General features: G+C 37.1%; 1 protein-coding gene across 1 annotated transcript; it reads right to left on the reverse strand.

The window, feature by feature from the left end:
• Nucleotides 1-8,577: 8,577 nt before the first annotated feature.
• On the reverse strand, nt 8,578-9,777 carry LOC145775587 (MOB kinase activator 1A-like). The gene has a single exon (XM_082586901.1). It carries the CDS (start codon nt 9,623-9,625, stop codon nt 8,957-8,959), a length of 669 nt encoding a protein of 222 aa, XP_082443027.1. The 5' UTR covers nt 9,626-9,777; the 3' UTR covers nt 8,578-8,956.
• Between the last annotated feature and the right edge of the window lie 11,637 nt (nt 9,778-21,414).

Consider the following 21,414-nt stretch of genomic DNA (forward strand, 5'->3'; position numbering starts at 1 on the left):
GAGACTTAAATAGCTATAGGCCAAGCAAACCTGGCCCTTACCTCTTAAGTTTTTGCACTCTTTGATAGGAGTGATGGTAGTGTTTACCGACTATTCGTGACATGTAAAAGTAAACTTGATTCCCTGTAACTTTCACTTAATCAAAGGGGAAATATCAAAATAGAATTTACCAACACTGTCTTCCACACGAGGTCGAACCATTCAAAGTTTGGTCCAAAACGGATTCAAGACTGTTGCGTGGTAGTGATATACCGAAGCTTTGGGGCCAAACTTTATTGAATACGAATTATAATGGTTTTAATACGTTGTAATATAGTATTGAAACATGATTTTTTAGAAGGGGGGCAACTTCCTCCGTAGCTACTTCTCTCGGTCACAGTTATTCAGGTTTCACTTTTCCACAGTCGTCGTCTGCGGCTCTATGCACTAGTTCACTCGATGCTGTTTACGACTGACAAATCAGGGACGCGTAACCACGTGGGACAATCGCTGTCCAGAAAATCCTGTTTCAATACTATCACAACGTTTTGAAACCATTATTATTCATGTGGGATGACGTTTGCCTTCCAACATTTTCGTTCTAGCTTTGTCACAATGATAAGTCAAAGTAATTCTATGATTGAACACGCAAATAGACTGAAGGTGCAAGAAAGAAATCGGTCCAAAAAAATCCACTTTGAAATACAGGAAGAAAATCAAATGACAAACACATTATTTAATTTTATTGTTTAGTTAGAATGCAATAAAAAAAAGTTTTCATATAGGCCCATTGAACGTAAACACAATAAGTAAGCTTTGGTGAGAACACATGTTGTTTGCAGACGGATTTTAGCTACACCAGCACAGCACCTACAAACGTACAATTGTATAATCAGTTGAAAATCTCATGTGATCCTTTTCCAAACGATTAACTGCCATGACTATTAACTGATTAAAAACATTACCAATTTAATATTGTAGCTTCGAAATTAATATCAAGAGCTTTAAAAATACGAAGGACGTCCGCAGAGCAATTTAAAGCACAGTAAACATCGAGAAATCTTGTCGTCACAAATAGACGAGAAATCTTGTCGTCACAACGTTTGTTGATGATGAAGTAATGTTTCAAATATTTTCAGAAATTACAAGGATAGTCGTCAGCATATCACTAATTTTTAACAATAGTCAAGATTACTCTTGGGGATTTTGTGATTAAGCAGAGTGTAGCCAATCCTTAGATGTCTGTATGACATCATAAAAGGTAATTGCTCTGACGCTTTTAGTTTTGAAAGTCGTCGCAGTGCAGGGCCTGATGGATAAGATTTTCAACTTTGTAATGGAGAAACCTTCTACCAATAAAACTGGCTGTCGAAGCAGGCTTTCGTCAGCCCAGTAGCACTATTTGCATTTCTGTGTTGATCTAACACACAAACTTGTGCTCACATCAATAAAAAATAAACATTGATGACTAATTTAAACGTAACACGAGGTATTTAAATGATACGCCTTTTTATAATCTAGCCAAGAAAGGTTGTTGTTTCGAATGCTAACTATAACATGTAACAACAAGGAAGGGACATGCAACGCTGAAGGACGAACAAGCGTCAATTCTTTCATTATCTACTAGCTTCCACTCATCTAAACTCAAGCGGTTCATTTATAAAACGACACCGTACGTAGCTGGTTCGATCGTGACGTGACAAAATAGCCAAAAACGTTACAAGCCAAAAAACATGGCGTCAGAGGCTACAGCTAGTTACCAACGCACAACAGCTCCTGACGACATCTCACAAGTTGAAACAACTTGTAATTTCCCTCTTCAGACATTTTCCACTTGTCTATAACGACACTGCGCGTTTGAGACCACTGCCAGTTCATTTTACCTTTAAGTTGCAGTTCGGTTGCATTCTGTGCTTGCAATATTCAAACTCTGTTAAAAGACAATGTTACCTTACGTTTTCAGGAAAAAGCAACTTCAAGCAAGCACAGTGTACTTTCAGTAAGGAACAACCACTAGCACATTAACCGGATATTTGAAGCAAGGTTGATTTATTAAAGTACAGTATGACAAAAAGTACGTTTTTCAGGAGATTCCAATATTGAAGATCTGAGATAAAAACTACTTGAGTCACAAAACTCAACTTTTAAGAAAAAGCAAGTCAAACTTTTTCTAAGGGGATATATAATTCTTTCGTTTCTATGCGAACACCAGCGTGTGATATAGCAAAATTAAGTTGTTTTTAACATCAAATGTTGCGGGGGGACATGTATTGACCATCATACAACACATTTTTAATGATCTCAATTTCCAAAACATATGACGAGTAGTTTTTAAACTCAGGCCTTCGATTGTTGATAACTCATTCAAAAATCTAATTTCGCACAGAAATATCATTAACTATAAAATAACGAACACTATATTGACTTATAGCTGAAATGTGTACAAGTAAGCCAATTGGTCCATCAACATGAAAGTAAATACATGGACTAATTCATTTCCATGAAACACACAATAGAATCATCAGGATACATACGTCAGTGGAATCTAAGACAACATCATATTCAGATTGAAGAATACAAACAATTTGCGTATAAATCGAGAAAAAACGAAAATGCTTTGAACGTTCCATCAAACGATCCTATAGTATGTTTCGAAATAAGAGCTCTTATAATAATGCACAACTGAAGGTTTTCACACATAATCAGACATATTTTAAAATCTTTTAGAATTTGAAATTTGTTTAGAAAAAAGCCTAATCAAGGTTAGAAACGTTTTCATATTGAAAGATATCGCTGTGTGGGAACCCACTGCAAACATCCCAGACAGCAAAATCCGTCATTTTTTACATCGATTCAACGTCTGCAGATGTAAAAATGACAGATTTTGCTGTCTGGGATGGCAAATGATACAGAAATAAATAGATAATTGTGTAACGAAAGAATGCTTCTGACGGGGCTTCTCAACCCTTTTTGTAAGACTCCATTTCAGAAAATTATTTTTAATGCGACTCTATGGGAAGTATGCTGATAAGTAGTCTTCAGTAGGGTGGTCCAAAAAAAACTTTTTTTGTAAATGTTAATGTCTCACCCTAAAATATTGTTACCATTGATGAGAAAATGATATATGTGAATTTTCATAAAGATTGGTTGATATTTAGGGGTTGCTACCGGGGTTCAAAGTTTTGTCGTTTGCCCCCATTTTAACGTTTCAAGAGGATATGATATGATACGGTACAGTAAAAAATACGGTACAGTGCCATTGTATATTGCAATAAAAATACAGTTTAATAATTACTCTATGGTCTGTTTATAAACTCATGTGTCTGTATTACGAATTATACTAACTGGTGTACATGTACGAAATGTGCGACTTTGTATAAGGTAAAGGTGAGTCCCATACTTGAATACAAGCATCGAGGGATGAGGTTCTCATTATACTAAGCCTTCGGCACTAACGAGAGTAGGGTGGCCAGTTCCTTTCTCTCGGCCGCCTTTACTTCAGCAACTACGCCCACCCAATATATTATACCCTGGGTAGAGGTGGGCGTGGGCGGTGTTTGTCAACAACCAGTATAAGCCGGGAGTCAAACCAGGATTGCATAATTGGAAAGCGAGCGCGTCACCGCTGCGACTTTGTATACTTGTGTTTAAAATTCAGAGACTAAATTGGACATTCATTAACAGCTTTAGAATACAACAAATAAACTACATACAGGAATTATTGCGCGAGGGTCTTTCTACTGCAGTCTGGATATCGCTGACGGTGATCGGCGACGACACGCAAAAGATACTGTTTTTGTTCTTCGTCACATGTGTGTAATGTGTTGTATTCCGTGATCAACGCCACTCCACGCTCGGCAATGTCCCAACCGGGGTGCCAATTGCAATGCTCAAGGGTGCCGCGAGATATTTTAACTTTAACCCGTTAAGTGTGGAATTTATTTATTTATTTTAACTCTAATCCACAATAAGCCTTTGTTTTCTCGCCCAGGAATAACAGCGTGAAAGAGATTTTGAATCGTTGCTGTTTTTTCCATAAAAACGTTTGAAACGCATCATTATTGCCAGGTTTCATGATTTTATTTTGCGTTTCACGGCGCACAAAGTCAAATTGCAGTGATGGATTATCGGATTGTGTGACCCAGCACGATTATAAAATTGCACGATTGTTTGCGAACCACTATAAAATAGAAACTTTTGCATGGGGGATACCATACCTGCGCATACAAACACGATAGCCTACATAGCTAATCGAGAAAAGGCTAAGTTATAATTGATTTATTCTTTATACCAGTGCTCCGCAACCTTTATTTACTCACGGCACACTTAAAAACTCTTTAAAATTTTGCGGCACAATTCGGCCGACACATTTTCAAAATGTAAAAAATAACTATCATCTTTTTAATGAGATATTTGCGCTTGTTTCTTGCTTTAATAAAGTTAACAATTTGGATACAGTCATTCATTGTTTCTGTCAGCTCCCTTGTAAAATGTTTGATCATCAAGGCTTCCCTGTGTAAGCAGCAATACATAAGTTGAATGGCTGGATTTTGACGTTTTACCCATGCAGCTAAACTTCTTCCTTCGCCCACCATTGCTGAAGCACCATCTGTGCTAACGTTGATGCAGTTATTCCAATGGATACCATGGGTTATGAAAAACTCGTTGGTCACTCTAAAAATTTCCTGGCCAGTCGTTCGTTCCTGGCTGGAAGTTCTTTGCAAAATAATTAGGCTACTCGTTTGTTATGGACTCGCCATTGACAAAACGTTGGCTACTACACTTAATAGCTGTGCTTTCAATATTACGAAATTTTTCATTAAACACTGCTAACTGACAATTCAAAATGACCTAGCCTGACTTCTAAAAACGCACTACCACGTTAACCAGCCTTTTTTAAAACTAGGGCAGCCTTCCCATTGCGAAAACTTCAATGTGAGGCAAAAAAATCATAAATGCACTGTGGGAAGTCTAGCTAGAGTTTGAGTTGTCTTGCAGTGGTAAAGCGAGAATTTTTAAAACATAAAAACTCCTTTCTTTTCAAAAAGTATGTTCTGATGATAGTTATCCCGCGGCACACCGGTTGCGGAGCACTGCTTTATACTTATATGAATATATTTTGTGAATTGTTTTGCGATTACAATTGGGTCTCCAAATTAGTGGATTTTCCGTACAAACGAACATTAAAACTAAAAAAACGAGAACGACTGCTTATAGTCGAGGAAGAAATGTGGGTGGCTTTGTCGAATGTGCCTCGAGATATTAAGGGACTTGTGCAAGAAGTCAAGCCCAAATTTCACACTAAATTTTGAATAAATACATTTATTTATGCGCGCTATACTGTACAACTCATTCTGTGCTATTTCATACAGTTACTTGAAATACAGAAATCTCATAAAATTGACCCAGTTTTGCCAGGATGCCGCAAACTATTTATCTCTTCGATAGGGTGCCGCAAGGTCAAAAAGGTTGGGAACCACTGCTCTAAACCCTTGACAGCCTGTTTTAACCTAAAAGGAGGACTTTCTGATGATTACCCTTTTAGGGTGAAACAGGCTGTCAAGGGTTTAGACAGTGGTTCTCAACCTTTTCTGAGTCATGGCCCCCCAGACTGTGGCTCTAAAAGACCATGGCCCCCTTGAGCAAAATAAAAATGTATTTGTTTAAAGAACAATGAAACGAAATCAATAAAAACAGTTAACGAATGATTAAATGATTTAATGCTTTCTTTTTCGTAATAGACTACGCTAGTAAATCAAGCGTATCCTTAATTGTTACGTTACAATCACAAAAGATGATGCAACATGCAGTGAGATAGAACATATGATGAAAAAACATGCTTTTAGCTAGCTTTACGATACTAACACCTACATGAGTGTTTTTTGTGTCACAATTCTGTTATAATTCATCAATACATGTTATAATTTATTAATGAAGCTTTTTATCGTGGCTCCCCTGAGAACGCTCTGTGGTCCCCTTGGGGGGCCGAAGGCCACGGTTGAGAACCCCTGGTTTAGAGGGTAATAACTATGTATGTACTATGTATATTAGTTTACATCATGTACATTTGTACATGTAGTTTATTTACTGTCTTCTAAAGCTGTTATTGATTGTCAAATTTAGTCTCTGAACTTTAAACACAAGTATACAAAGTCGCACATTTTGTATATATTTGTAGACCAGTTAGTATAATTCGTAATACAGACGTACATGAGTTTATAAACAGACTATATAGAGTAATTATTAAACTGTATTTTTCTTGCAATATGCCATGGCACTGTACCATATTTTTTACTGTACCGTATCATATCATATCTGTATCACATCCTCTTAAAACGTTAAAATGGGGGCAAACGACAAAACTTTGAACCCCGGTAGCAACCCCTAAATATCAACCAATTTTTATGAAAATTCACATATATCATTTTCTCATCAATGGTAACAATATTTTAGGGTGAGACATTAACATTTACAAAAAAAGTTTTTTTTGGACCACCCTAGTCTTCAGTGTACAGTAGACTATTTGTTTTTGAATCCCAAAAAATTAATTTGGGACTTCTATTAGGATCGCAACCCATAGTTGGAAAAGCCACCGTTTCTAGAAAGCTTATTGCCGAACATTGAGTCGCAAAAAATGTCACATCAAGAGGGAAGAGTTTTTTCGCCAGCAGCATTTAAACAACAACGATAAATTCAATGACGAGTCTTTCCAAACAAACATTAGACTCACACAAAAAGTAAAACACATAACCATGATGAAAATTTGATAATTTAATGTCGATAAAGCAAACTAGAGTTTTAACAGGAGTTAAAACCAATGTAAATCGAAATGGTAAGTTGAAGCATGGCATTTTAGTAACCTTGGTAAAATATTCCGATAAACTCTCATGTTATATACATTTTACCTTAATGTTTTTGCACCAATAAACTTAGTGGTTTCGAATGGGGTAGTTTCCTAAAGATCATTGTTTATATATGATTTCAAAAGTACACATTTTAAATCCATTTAAAGATTAAGTTTAAAAGCAACACTTCTTGAAAACCTTGTTTTGGGTATAACACGTGTACGTTTGAGGGTGGCCAAATAATGACTGGTCTCTATGTAAACCTTGGACTTTTAACGGCAGCATACTGTTGACTATTAATATTCAACTGTGCACTTCATTCGTTATCACAAAAACATACAAAAAATAAAGAGGTGGTAGACCACACCCAAAGGAACAAACATGAAGCGGAATATATCAACAATCAGCAATATACAAAACCAAGACCAACCTTAATTACTGAAAATCCAGTTAACAATTAACATACACAAGCCATGCTGAGCAAACAACATTAGTCTGCACTAATGAAGCTTTTATGGAATGAATAAAAGTTGAATTAAGTTACTTTTTCAGTTTGATCAACAGTCAACTACAGTGCAATCCAAATCAGAAACCATTTAATCATGGATATAGCAGTCAAGAACCGGTGTAAATTTATGTCGCATCTCCGCTAGCTTCCGGTAAATCATAAAAATGTCACAATTGTCACATCTTTAATTTTGCAAGAAATTAGAGATCGTGTTTGATGAGTGTCATTTCTCTAACAAAGGCAATAAACTGAAACCAAAATATGTTACGTTTATATACAGCCATCAGATACACAAGTGACGAAAAAATATAATAACACTTGAAAAAATTGGATAACAAATCATTTCACAGAATAAATATTTAATAACGCAAATTTAAAAAATTTTGAAGTTGTCATGATATATCTTGTTGTGACAAAACAATTAAGTAATCATGAAGTAGATGAAGTATGGTAAATTTATATTTCTGTTAAACGAAGAGCATGAATTCTACCAACAGCAATCTTAATTTCAGTTCATTCTCGATGAAATTTAATTTTATGCCCCTTTTCAAATTTAGTTTTAGACAACATATGACGTTGACAGATTGTCTGTAATTGTGTACCTCGTTTATGGCATCACAATTTTTAAAATCAGTTTTGACATGATAAAATGAACAAAAAACATGCAACTCCTACACAGAATCGAAAAAAGCGTGACAATAGAAAAAGCACATTGGTAAAGACGTCACCAAATTCTATTCACCTGCACCACTGTTTCATAAACACAGAGCAGGTTTTGTATTTTCGACTCAAAGAAAAACAAGTCATCCAGTTCCTCCACATTCCCAAGCAGCGAGAAATGCACAAGCAAAATATTTGAGTTATATCATTCGTAGTTAATTAACATAAAAGCTTACTACATCAGTTTTATGTGAATGTCAGCAAGCAGCGAAGGAGTAGCTGCCACACATATCTAATAACTACAAAGTATATAAATAAGGTTCCAAATGTGTGATTCTTGTAGTTCTGCAATTGATGTCTTCATGTTGTTCTTGCTATTACCTTTCTTCTAGGCTAGATCTCTCTTAATTCTTTCCAACAATTGGAATCTCACAACTTCTGTGACGCAGCTTCTGCTAAGAACTGTTGGGGGATAGCCTTGACACATCGCAACCATCAGATACAGAAGAGAGCTCCACAGATGTAGACTGTGCTTTAATCTAATACATATCCCGAAGGAAGAATACATACTCAGGTAACTACAATGCATTGAACAAAAAAGTGATGCAAAAATAAAGATGTGTCAGCACTCAGCAGGAGTGCTGGCAGGGTCTGCACTCTGCAAGCTGAGCATCTGCTTTATTAAACGCAACATCAGCTGTTGCAAATATGACAACGTCAAATACTGTTTTCCATTTGAAAGCAAATCTGATGTGTTAAAATATTTCAAATTTTTTACATTTTATAAAGCAAAAACAAACTTTAAAACTAGACAGAGTTAGTTTCTAATTTTAAAATTGCGTGGTCATTGATATTGTATGGTTCACTAATACAAAGATGATTGGTCAAAAACTTATTGCTTTGAGTAAGAATGTATCTTTACATTTAGAATTCAACCATCTTCACATAAAAGTTTCGACCTTGATCAGTTTTGCTTGTATTTTTCTTTATCTCTGCTTATTAGCTTATCAATCAATTCCTGAAGTGGAGCCAGCTCTCTGCGGTCAATGAGAGTAAACTCTTGCACAAAGTATACAAAGTGCTTGAAGGATGTGTTCAAGTGAGCTTCTTCACCAAGCTGCATCACGTCAGAGAAATGCTGGTGATAGATATGAGCGTAGACACGAAACAAACGTTTCAAAATGGTTTTTGCAACTGACATGAAGTTTTTGGCAAACGGAACACCAACAGCAGATGGAAAGATCTCTTCATTGTCAAGTTGGCATTGGACCCAAGTCATCAGGTAATCAATGTAACGAGGAGCAGAGCATTTGATTGGTTTTTTGATTGTTACACCATCAGCCCAGTGGTATTCATATTTCGGGCCAGCAGACATAACTTCACATTTCGTTGCGGTACAAAACTCTGATATAGTTCCATATAACATATTAATTTGGTTGAAAAAATCAACTGTATTCACTGCAATCCATTCATTGAGATCTTCACCTTCTGGTAGGATGACGGCAAGTTGCAGATTTCCACTTCCAAGTGTGGCAGCAGCATGGCGCATCAGCTCATGCTGGTGGGAGCCTTCTGGAATACTTTTACGAGGCTTAAAAGTTTTGTTGTGACGATTTTGAAACAAGAAACTCATGGTATTTGAATGTGTTTGTAACCAGTTTTCAACCTTTTTCACACAATAAAAATCCTTATTGTGAATTGACTACTGAAAATATTTAAACAAAAACTAAACATGCAATTGTTTGCTATTGGTGAATGATTTATGTCAAAAAACAAACAATTGTAGTAAAAGTGACATTTATATTAATATCTGCAACAAAGATATGTTTCTTAAAAATATGACGTTCTACACTGAAAATCTATATCAATCTACACTGAAAATCTGACACACATCAGTTTTATTGAGAAATAAGAGAAAATGGATAGAATCTGATACAATACAGTATACCGTACTGTATTTATAAATGGGTAACAGTTGAGACTGAAATAAAGATGCTGCTAAAAGATATATAATAATTATAATAATCACTAAATTTCTTAATAAACAGTCTAAACCCTGACCACTTAGCTTGAGCAATCCACTGGTTGTTCCAACTTTCAAAATATCTTAAACATGAAAACATGGGTCACATCTTGAAAAAAAATAAACCAGTGATTTATTGATGATATTCATGGTACATCAAAAAGATGATGGTTATAATTATTGGTAGCCTATCACACAAGAAGACTTCATATGCGACAAGGAGATTAAATAGGATCAGTTTTAAGTTGGTGTGAAATGTTACATTTTGCAACACAACATTTGGTAACAGCACAAGTTCATTGACATCAATGCTCATTAATTCCCTAACCTATAAATTGTTTCTAGATCTACCCAAGTGCCCATAAGATATTCAACTCAATTTATTTTTTCCTTGTCAGAAAACAACATCAATGATAAACTTACAAATATGCCAGCGTATGGAAACAAAACTAACAAAAGGAAAAGGTGGCAAAACCAGAAGTTTAAAACATGCATGCGATGAGCAAGGTTAGGCAGATGAAAGTAAATTAAGCACAGCCACCAAACCTAACAGATTAAAATAAATGAATTAGTTGCAAGAACTAGTTGGTTCCACATACCTAAAGTAACTGGAGATATGCCAGTAAATACAAACATGTGGGGACGACTGAACCTTACAACCAATACAAAAGAAAAATCAAAAACATGAGCATTTAAAAATAAAATTACGCCGTACGATGAGCCTATAATACAAAAAAACTATCTACAGTGTTTTGCTTTTAAACAACATGATGTGAAGTGTTTGCAATAACAACAGTGGTATGGTTTTAAAATAGGAATCAATAACCGATGGTTTCAGGAACTTACATTAATTACTATTTGAGCATAATATTAAAGCGATATTAAAGCTAATTTCCATTTACCTCACTGTGAAACAATTGCAACATAAACCGTTTCATTTCCGTGGTTATAAGAAGTTAAACATGGAAACCAATTATGATTACAACATAAACTTAAATGATTACAATTTCTCTACATAAACAAAAGCTGTTGCAAGATTTTCAAAAATGACTGCACCGAATCAATTGTCTCCTCTAAAATCTGAATAGTCCCAATTCAAAAAACTCCATCATGAGGTAAAATTTGTTTTATTTTGAAGATTTTATTTTAACTCCATAGTTGTTGAAGTGTTGTCTGGAGCTATTCTATCCACTAGATGCCACAAAATGGAAAACAGTCCTGAAATGTGGTGCTCAAGTGCACAATGCACATCCCGAGAGCTGAACCAGCAACGTTTGATCTTGGGTCGGCTGCATAACCACTGATCTAATAAACCAGTGACTGAAAGAGTAAGTTACTGAAAGAGTAGGGTTTGGTTGGGTGAAATTTAGGAAGTGTTGAGAGTTGTTATGTGGTAGAAGATTTCGTTAACAACGAGAGGAAGAATTTATATTACTGTTATTGTGTGAGATCTGCAATACTGTACAGAAGTGAGACATGGTGCTTACAGGAAAACAAATTGGCAATTTTAAGAACATAGAAATCAATGGTAATTGGTGAGGCCAATGTGTGGTATGAAGCTGATGGACAAAAAGAATACCGAGGAAGTTATGAACTTGTTTGGGTTGAATGAGAATGTCAATAAGTTGGCAAAGGCAAATGGAGTGGGTGAACCTATTTCGTTCCCTGAACACTTCGTACCCCCATTTTGTACCCTGAAAAGATACAACCTATTTCGTCTCCTGAACACTTCGTACCCCTATTTTTAAATTTTGAAATGTTTGCGGCAACTCCGATCAGCGACTTCGGCTCTGTTGTATTTTTTTCTTGATCTTTTCAGGGGACGAAATAGGTTGCACCTAAAAAAACTTAGTGTGCCTTTAGAAACAGGTAGGCTATTGCCAACCTCTAACAACATGCTACTGTTTGAAGAATAAGATTAGGGTTCTGTGCTGGTCCATTTAGTACTTTTCATGTGCTCCTACATCATGAATACATCACCAAAACAAGTGCAGACAATTTATTTAAATTTTCCAATTATTTATCAATTACCGGTTACCGTAGTCTACATACTTCATCTTGGTTATTACCGTAACTGTTAGGTTGCATATTTATCCTCTGCAATTTATGCTCACTATTGTTGCTGTGATCACTTTATTTTTACTTAAAATCGGTAAACAGTCCTTGTTTTAGCTATAAGTACAGTATGGTACACCTCTTTTAACTTAAATGTACCGTAGGTGCGTTTTAAAATTACCATAGTGAACTGTAAAATTCAGTGGTTCCTAGATTGCCTCCACAATTAGCATTCCTCCAGTTATTTCAGATATGAGGAGACGACTGATTCGTGCAATTTTGGTGGACGAGCTAAATTGTATTTAAATAGGCCTACAATAATACACACCTTTGATCTAGTCATGCATCATAAGCACAATTTAAGCCATTGTTGTTTTACCACCTTTTCCTTCTGTATTCTATTTTAACAATGTGGTTTCTTGCTTTCTGCCAAGGAAAAGGAATTGTATTGAGTTGACTCGGCAGTCATTTCAAAATAGGCTGAGTTTATTGGAAACAAACGCTGCTTCACCAACCTAACTATTTGTCAGTCAGTGACTAAAATTAGGAGAAGGAGTTGAGCTCATTTCCGGGAAGGGAAAAAGCGGAGAATCGAAAACATAAAAGCGGCTAAGTTATTTTTTCCGTTTGTATTTGAGGTTCTTGCAGTAAGCTGAGAGAAATAGACTACGTTTACTATAAAAAAGACCAATTTTATGCAAAAAAATGTCACAGTTCAACAATTGAGTGAAGGTAAGGGTAAACGACTGCTTAAGTAAAGATATGAAAGAAGTCTGACTACAAGTGGTCGTACATGAATGTACGACAAGTGGTCGTACATTCATGGTAAAAATGAAAAACCTGCACAGGCGACTTCACACTTACCAGCAAACCAAAACTGATTGATTGCTTGCGGAAATCTCGGACTGAGAAAGTTTCGTTGAAAGCTTAATCTTGGCAATTTTGCATACTTGTAGTCAGTGGTGGCTTTAAACAGTGGTGGCTTTGGATATGGACAGCTTTGTCTGATGCAAATAAATATTATTAAACGACTGACGTAGGCTCGGTCACCGAGTTTGTAAAAAGTAAATCAATGTGAAAAGTAGGCTACTAATTTTGGTAGCTGATCGGGAATTTCGCGAAGAAACCAAAAACTTGCACAATGTGGATCCTGGTCAGTGACGTGCCAGTACCTGAAATAAGCCGCGAAAAACGAAGTCGGGGTATGGTAACTTACTCTATATGATTGAATACTTTGTAGTATAAATGTCTTTAGAACAAACTATCAGATTTAGTATTTACACCTATAACATAACATGTGCTAACTTAATACAAGTAGGTTTATACTTGCAACAGACCTAAAAGGCCTAGCAGTGGACTTGGAATTCCTTGAACCACAATGTGTTTGAGTAGCCTGTCACAGGATCTCAAACAACAACTCGCCATTATGGGAGCTCCAGGTGCTAGGCCAGACAGTGCCACACCGTTTCAGCCTTTTTTAAACGGCTTAATTAACAGCCTTATTAGTGCAGTATGGACATGACCACGAAGCTATAAACATGCGTGGTGATTTTCCAATTTGTGGTAGCCTACCTATAAAGAGGCCACAAAATTGGTACCGTAGGCTACTCTCGCCAACCTTTCCAAAGTGTTCAAACTGCAAGCAGTGAACTGTGAGCAATGCAGTCGCTTCTACCTTTTTCTCGACCTTTGCTATGTTGACGTGTATTGTTTTTGATATGATGGTCAGAAATAAAAAACAACTGAACTGAACTGAGGAACGCTTTCAACGCTTAGGCTACTTTTAAACAACCGCAAATTGAAATGCAGCACCTACGATTATAGCAATGAGCAGTAGCGTAGCCGAGAATTTTGAATAGGGGGGGTTTTGACGACCCAGCGGCGGGGGTCTGGGGGCCTCTCCCAGAAAATTTTGAAAAATAACTTTGAATTTGGAGCATTCTGAGAGCATTTTCAACAAAAATCTGGGTATGAATATTCCTGTAAAATGGTGCTGTCGGGTGGCACAGCGAAAGGATAAGATCATGTTATCTTCGGCATTTTTCGGAAATTAAGCTAAGTCTCTATGTTTTCTTGTTGCTAATTCCTGGCTGAGATGTTTGAATGTTTGGTATTGGCAAAACTCGCTCTTTTAATGCAATTTTGTTAAAAATTAGGCAATTATTTTTTAGACTGAAAGCATCATTCTCAATATCGTGACGTCACACGCGTGCCAAAGGGGGGGTTGTAACCCCCAAAACCCCCCTTGGCTACGCCACTGGCAATGAGTTTACTTTCCCATGGTCTTGGCGTAGGCTAAGTCTAGGCTACACATCGCCTAGGCTACATCGTTTGGTGCGGTAGGCTATTTTTTTTTCTTTTTAGGAGTCTGGTGCGTTTCACGTTTGTTAGGAATTGACAATGAATGCTTTAATTCTTAGCCTAAATGAAAAAACAACAATATTTTTAACCAATTTGTTGCTGTTGAAGCGAAATTTTTTTTTTTTGTATAGGCTACCTTAAGCTAATCTTCTTTTTCTTCCATCAAGTTTTCAAAATTTGGTTGAAATCTGTCGGCTACACCACAAAATGACACATTCTTTTCCAACAGAGTTGCATAAGCTATTGAAAGGTTCCACTTGCTGATTGGGTGGTATGCTGAGGGCACAAAAGAAGATTCCACTATTTGATGCCTGGTGCCACAGATCCATGTAACTGGACCCGTGTTGTAGCTCCATTTGAGATTTAGTAGCTAGTAGCTACAGCCAACACCAGTTCGGAGTCGATTCAATTTGTTCCACTTTTCCCAAAGGGCTTTTGTTCCTATAGAGAGAGAGACTCTGATGGTGGAACCTTCATTCCAGCGACTGAGAGGGTCGGTCTGACTTCCGGGGTTGAGAGGGTCTATCCTTTCACGACACTAGATTGATGATGTTTTCAGGACTAAACTGAAATGAAAGGCTACTATGTAAAGTAGCAATAATACGGCAGCTTAATGTTATGGTTTATTTCATTTAGCCCAGGGGTCACCAACTGGCGGCCCGCGAGCTACATGCGGCCCGCCACGCCGTTATGTGCGGCCAGAGATGTACGTAGGGGAAAGTAACCATAGTTGAGCCGGTTCCTTAGTTAATCCACCAGGATTTTTTATCGATTTGTTCAAAATCATTGCACAGTGACCACATCAAAGTGTTTGCAGTAAAATGGCTGTTCTTCGTTGTTACAGTAGTTTCAAGCGGTTCTTGTGAAAGATGAGTTCGCTAGCTCAAATTATGTATTTTTCTCACTAAAAACCGTTTTTTCTTGAGAAAAAGTCAGCTTAGCTCATTTAGGAAGTATAGCAGTTGGAAAGGCGAAAGTTTTTGTATGTATATACCAAGCTTAAAGTTTTAATTTGCGTAGAATTTAAACTGCTGGATCAAAAGGAACTGACAAAATTTTCGTGTTGTGTTCAAACTGAGCGCTGCTCCATAGTTGAGCCACTTCACCGATCCTTAGTTGAGCCAAGTGGCTCAACTATGGCTAGGCCTACCTACTAAATAACGATATTCCACCGATGTTTGTCTTTCCTCGTAAACGATACAAACCGTACATGCTCAAAAATGCTCCAGTTGGTTCCTTGGGTGTCGCAAACCCATCCGGATAGATGACCACAGAATTATTTGTCCATTACTTAGATCATTTTATAAAACATACTAAATGTTCGATGGAAAACCCCGTGCTGCTTATTCTTGACAATCATGTACAGGCCCGGATTAAGGTCAAATGGGGCCCCTGTGCTAATGAATTTTATGGGGGCCCTTACCAGCTTACGTGGAGCGTAATGGAAGTAAGCTGGTTTTGCTTGCAGAGGAAACCGAGCCTTGCTTAGGTAAGTTAGATAACTTTGAAATAGCACGTGATCGATGATTTAATAAGCATGTGCAAATTAAGTCAACAATGTTTCCGTTATAATGGATGCAAAATCACACACTGCAAATCAACGAAACCGTGCAAGGGAAAACATTGTAGCAAGGGACCACTGTTAGTACTGCACACTACACTGCAAATTGCAATGAAAGGTTATTCTGAATTTCTATTCTAAACTGCTCTTTCATTCACTACTAACTACGTAGGATTTAGAAAACTAACATGAAATTCAGTCGAACGACTTTTTTCTGAATTGAGAAGTCGCAGTTTATCTCACTCTATGCTGAGAAGGCTCAGATGAGCCAACCGCTCTTGTGTCATTGTAGACCGAAGTACGTTTTTGATTCTTTTCAGCTTAGAGAATGATCTTTCTCCAGAACAGTTAGTGACCATCATGCAAAGAAACAATCTAAGAATTGTTTCTACATTAGGGAAAGCAGCTTCAACTTTGTCATTCTTTATTATCTGGTACATGCTTTCTTATTATCTGGTACATGGTACATGCTTGTCATACTCGCCGACACAGAAGAAAAACTACAAGAAAGCATGGACAAAATCGATGAAATCAGTAAAAAATACGGAATAAAACTCAATTTGAAGAAAACAAAGACAATGCTCATAGAAAAAAGCAATGGAAATAACAAAATAAACATTAAGCTGGAAGGAGAACAATTGGATCAGGTCACCACATACACATACCTAGGGTCCCTCATTACACAAGATGGAAGATGCACCAATGATATAAAAGAAGAATCGGTCAAGCAAAGGCGTCATTTTGGAAATGCAAGGAATTTTTAAGAGGAGAAATAAATTTACAATTAAAACTGAGACTTCTATCTTGTTACATCAAACCAGTCATGTCATATGGAAGTGAAAGTTGGACCTACAGCAAAGAAATTCACAAAAAAATTAATGCTTTTCAACTCTGGTGCTACAGAAGAATATTAAAAATATCATATAAAAAACACATTACAAACGAAGCAATTAGGAAAAGAATTGGAGTGCAAGATACATGGGCAAACGACTTGGCAAAACAAAAGATGAAATTCGCGGGACATATTTTGAGAGGATCGGCAGGACAGCTACATCAATTGGTTATTGAAAGTATGGTAGAAGGAAAGAGGTGCAGGGGAAGAAGGAGACGAACATGGGGAGATGACGTGATACAGTGGGCTGATTTGTCAAGCATTGGAGAAACAAAAGAGTAGCGGAAGAGCGTGACTTGTGGAAGAAAGTGACAGCCAACCTCCGGATCGGAGACGGCACGTGATGATGATGATGATGACATGCTTTCATGACTAAAACTTGCTTTATTTCCATAAGCCTTTTTAAGATACAAGTAGAAATTCAAAAGTTCATCAACAAGACAGAGATCAACATCAGTAGGAAACTCTTTCGCTAAATTCATGACACTCTGTAAAATCTATTCCTTTGATGCATGAAGATCAATTAAAAACGAGAAATTCTTACTCTTTTGTACACAGTAGCTCTTCTGCTTAAATGAGAGCGAAGAGCATCAATCACTGGAATAAATGATTTTATCCTAAATTTATCTCTTGCAGCAGAAGTTTCTAGCAAGTCTGCAGTTGCATTGAAGAGGGAGATATATTGATAAATGTGTCACTTTTTTTAGACAGAGGGGCCCACTTTTCTTAATTTTTTTTTGAAAATTTTTTTCAGGAAAAACTTGTTATTTTATTTATTTCATTTTTAGGAAAAGTGGGGCCCTCTGTCTGTGGGGCCCCTGTGCTTTAGCACACCCTAGCACCATGGTTAATCCAGGCCTGATCATGTATCACATGTCTCCTTAACAGCCGTAGAAAGAGCCAGAGAACATGGGATTGTTATGCTCACGCTTCATCCACACACTGTGCATAAACTTCAACCGCTAGATAAAGCCGTTTTTGGACCCTTCAAACAATATTACAACAAGTTTCTGGACAGCTGGATGAAATCGCACCCTGGAATCCCTTGCACCATTTACGATGTTGCTGGCATTGCTAAGGAAGCATACAACGTTTCATTTAGCAAAAACAACATTGAATCTGCTTTCAAAGCAACTGGAGTTTTTCCACTTAACAGAGATATCTACACAGACGAAGATTTCTTGCCATCAGATCTTACTGATAGACCCAACCCTGCCGCTACAGAAGAGCAGCTCATTGAAGAAACTGTACAGTGTGCTGATCCTTCAGTGACTGGTAACATAGGCTACTTCAAGAACTCGATTTTTCTTTACAAATGCAAAATGTGCGTCAGGATGTTCCCTCTCTGCAGGAAAATGCTTCTGAAATGGGTAGATAAGGAACGTCATTTTACCAGACACCGATTCGAAGTGAACATGATTTTCCCAATTCTAATTATGCTTCACCAGCCGATATCTTTCCTTTGCCAAAAGCTCTGCCTCGAAAGCGTTCCAATCAATCAAAAAATAAAATGAAATTAACTGTTATAACAAGTAGGCTACACCAGAGAAAAATCGCCTCATAGAGAAGCAAAAGCTATTAGATAAGAAACGAATGAGGCAATCTGACAGAGTGGCAAAGAAAATTAAGCAGTCAACCCAAGATGAGACGGGCTCAACAGAAAAATAAAACGCTTTCACAAGCAAACACAAAGAAGGCAAAGAAATCAACCATCTTCTAGAGTTCCTCAGAAGAATCTGATACTATGAGCCTGCATGATAGCTCTGATTTTGATGAAGTTGAAAACATCTGTTGCATTTGCTCTGAAGTATACGTTAAAAATGTGGAGGAATGGGTTAAATGCCTTTGTTCGAGCTGTGTTCATTGCAATCCATCAGCTGCAGCAGTGCAGGTCCATGTAAGAGCTGGGCACATGAAGCTTGTACTGATGATACAGCTATTTTCATATGCCGGTATTGCCAATAACTGACTAAAGCATTTGAAAAACTGATTTTTTAAATAACTGACATAAGTTATAATGACACTCTCTGACTATTTGTATTCGTTCTTTCTTTCATATTGCTCATTGTCAATACACCTTTAATGAAACCACTTAATCTCAATGTGTGTTTTAAGCTATAAAACGCACAGGTTCGTCAGTTTATCAATTCCCTTTTCTACAATACAGTGGCTTAACTAACTGGGTGGATCAACTATGGCGCTGCGATTCCATAGTTGAGCCAAATGAGTAGCCTACTTATACGTGAAAAAAATGCTACAACTAAGTTACTTACGAGGTATGTAAAAACACAAATCGCTAGTTTAAAGAGTTTCGTTTACGGTAGGCCTATTCACTTTGTTTTGAGTGAAAACATTACCGGTTAGAATTTATCGCCAAAAATGTAAAATTTGGCTCAACTATAGTTACTTTCCCCTATACGCCGCAAATTCTACGCCGCATACATGCGGCGTAGACTTTTTGTTTACGCTAACGCTTGCGGCCACATTTTTTTGGATAGTTTGCGCTTGAGGCTACGCCATAAAGTTTTCGCGGTTCTTTAGCGCATAGCGTCAACGCATACTTTTTAATGTATTTTTTTCTCTACAACACGTCAATACCTTCCAGCTCTGCAGTTGAAAGAATGTTTTCAATGGGCAAAGACATATTGCAACCAAAACACAGCAAAATGTCAGATGAACACTTTTAGATGCTTGTGTTTCTTCGTGGAAATTCAAAATAAAACTCGTTTGTTTCAAGTGGTTTATACCGTGTGAATGTTTGGCAACTAGCAAACAAAATTAGTTTACGCTAGTGTATGCGCTGACGCTGACGCCGCCAACTTTTTTCACAAGTTGCGTTGACGCATACGGCGTATGGTTTTTCGAACGTTTGCGTTAACGCTGACGGCGTCAATATTTTTTTTATGCGCGTACATCACTGGGATAATTGCCTCTAGGAAATTATTAAACCCAACCCGGTTTCTTTTTTGGATCCGTTACTTTCTCCGACACCGACTCTTGCAATTTCAATTTTACGCCCCAGTAGCCTAAGTTATTAACAATAGGTAGCCTATATATTTTTGTAAATGTTATATTTTTAAAATATAAAACGTTTGCAGCCTTTCTAGCCTAGAACTGCCATTTACGTACATCATTAATATGTGTTTGAGTGACGCATTTCAAGGTCTGTTCTCCATTCAGCGACACCTAGTGAATGGAATAATTTACAAACAACAACACTTCAACAATCAGAAACTTCGCTTTGCCGATTTCGATGACGGAGTCTACGGAATCGGTGGTAACGGCCTATGTGAATGATTCAAAGCCTTTACTAGTAGGCTATACGAAACTGTCAGAAATAATCTATCAGAAGCTTTCTCAGTCCGAGGATTAAAATTTAAATCCAACAAATTGCGTAACGATGTATTCTGATAAACTATGTGTCCTGTAATATGCAATAAAAGTAACATAATAGTCTCACATTTGGTTGACTCCATGAAATTGATGTAGTTAGCAAGAAAATCTTGGGGGGGGGTAAAAGCATTTGTTGGGAAGACAAACATTCTAATGTTTGAAACAAAGAGATTTTTTCAGTAGGATGCAGACTGAACACAGCCAAACATTTATGAAACGTTATTAAACATGCAAATACAATGTCATTAAAACGTTATAAAGTATAAAAAAAACGTAGGCAATTTTTTTGCAGGAGCAGGATACCCTTTTTTCGATTGCTCCCTCAAGCCCTCTCCTCTTGCCTAGGCCTCTGCTTCATGGTGTTCAAAAATTGTTTGTTGCACTTAATTACAGCTCTAGCGGCTCACTGCAAGCAAATTAGATCACAGTGGTGATTTTGAAACATAGTGGCTCAGAAACCAGCTCAGTGGCCGAGTGGTTTCGCCTTCGGCTCTGGTGCTGGTAGATCTGAGATCGATTCCAGGTCGGGTCAAACCAAAGACTTTAAAAACGGTACCGATTGTGTTCTATCCTGCATAGCGCAGTGAGAATGAGTCGGGTAATAATGTGATAACATCGTAAACCTGATATAAATTAAAAATAAGCCCTGTCGCTAAAAGACCTTAGCTGTTGTAGAGCGACAATAAATAAAACCATAACATTATTATTATTATTAGTGGCTCAGAAATAAATCAAGGTTTGGCGCAATCATCCTGAGTTGAAATATTTGATAGAAATCATGGGTCTTCCCTCATGTAAGTAGCTCACCGAAAAAGCGTCTCAGCAGAAAAATCTGCTCTATCAGCTTATGATTATTACATGAACTATGGGATTTTTATAAGGCTAAAAGCGTCATGTTTTACTTGTAGCTTATTATGTTTAAATTGATCTAAAAATAAAATTGACATGCCACTTCTATTAGAATCTATCAAACAACATTTGTCATATGTGTTGTATACCAACATGTAGCAGAGTCTCGAAACTTTATGGACATAAAAGTAACAACTGTTCGGTGCACGGCTGCGTTGCTTTGCGTACGCCTGATCGCGTCAGACAGCTGGCTCATGTGACCGATCTAATTAATACCTCAGCAGCGGA

This window comes from Aplidium turbinatum, chromosome 8, assembly GCF_918807975.1.
Source record: "Aplidium turbinatum chromosome 8, kaAplTurb1.1, whole genome shotgun sequence".
Lineage (NCBI taxonomy): Eukaryota > Metazoa > Chordata > Ascidiacea > Aplousobranchia > Polyclinidae > Aplidium > Aplidium turbinatum.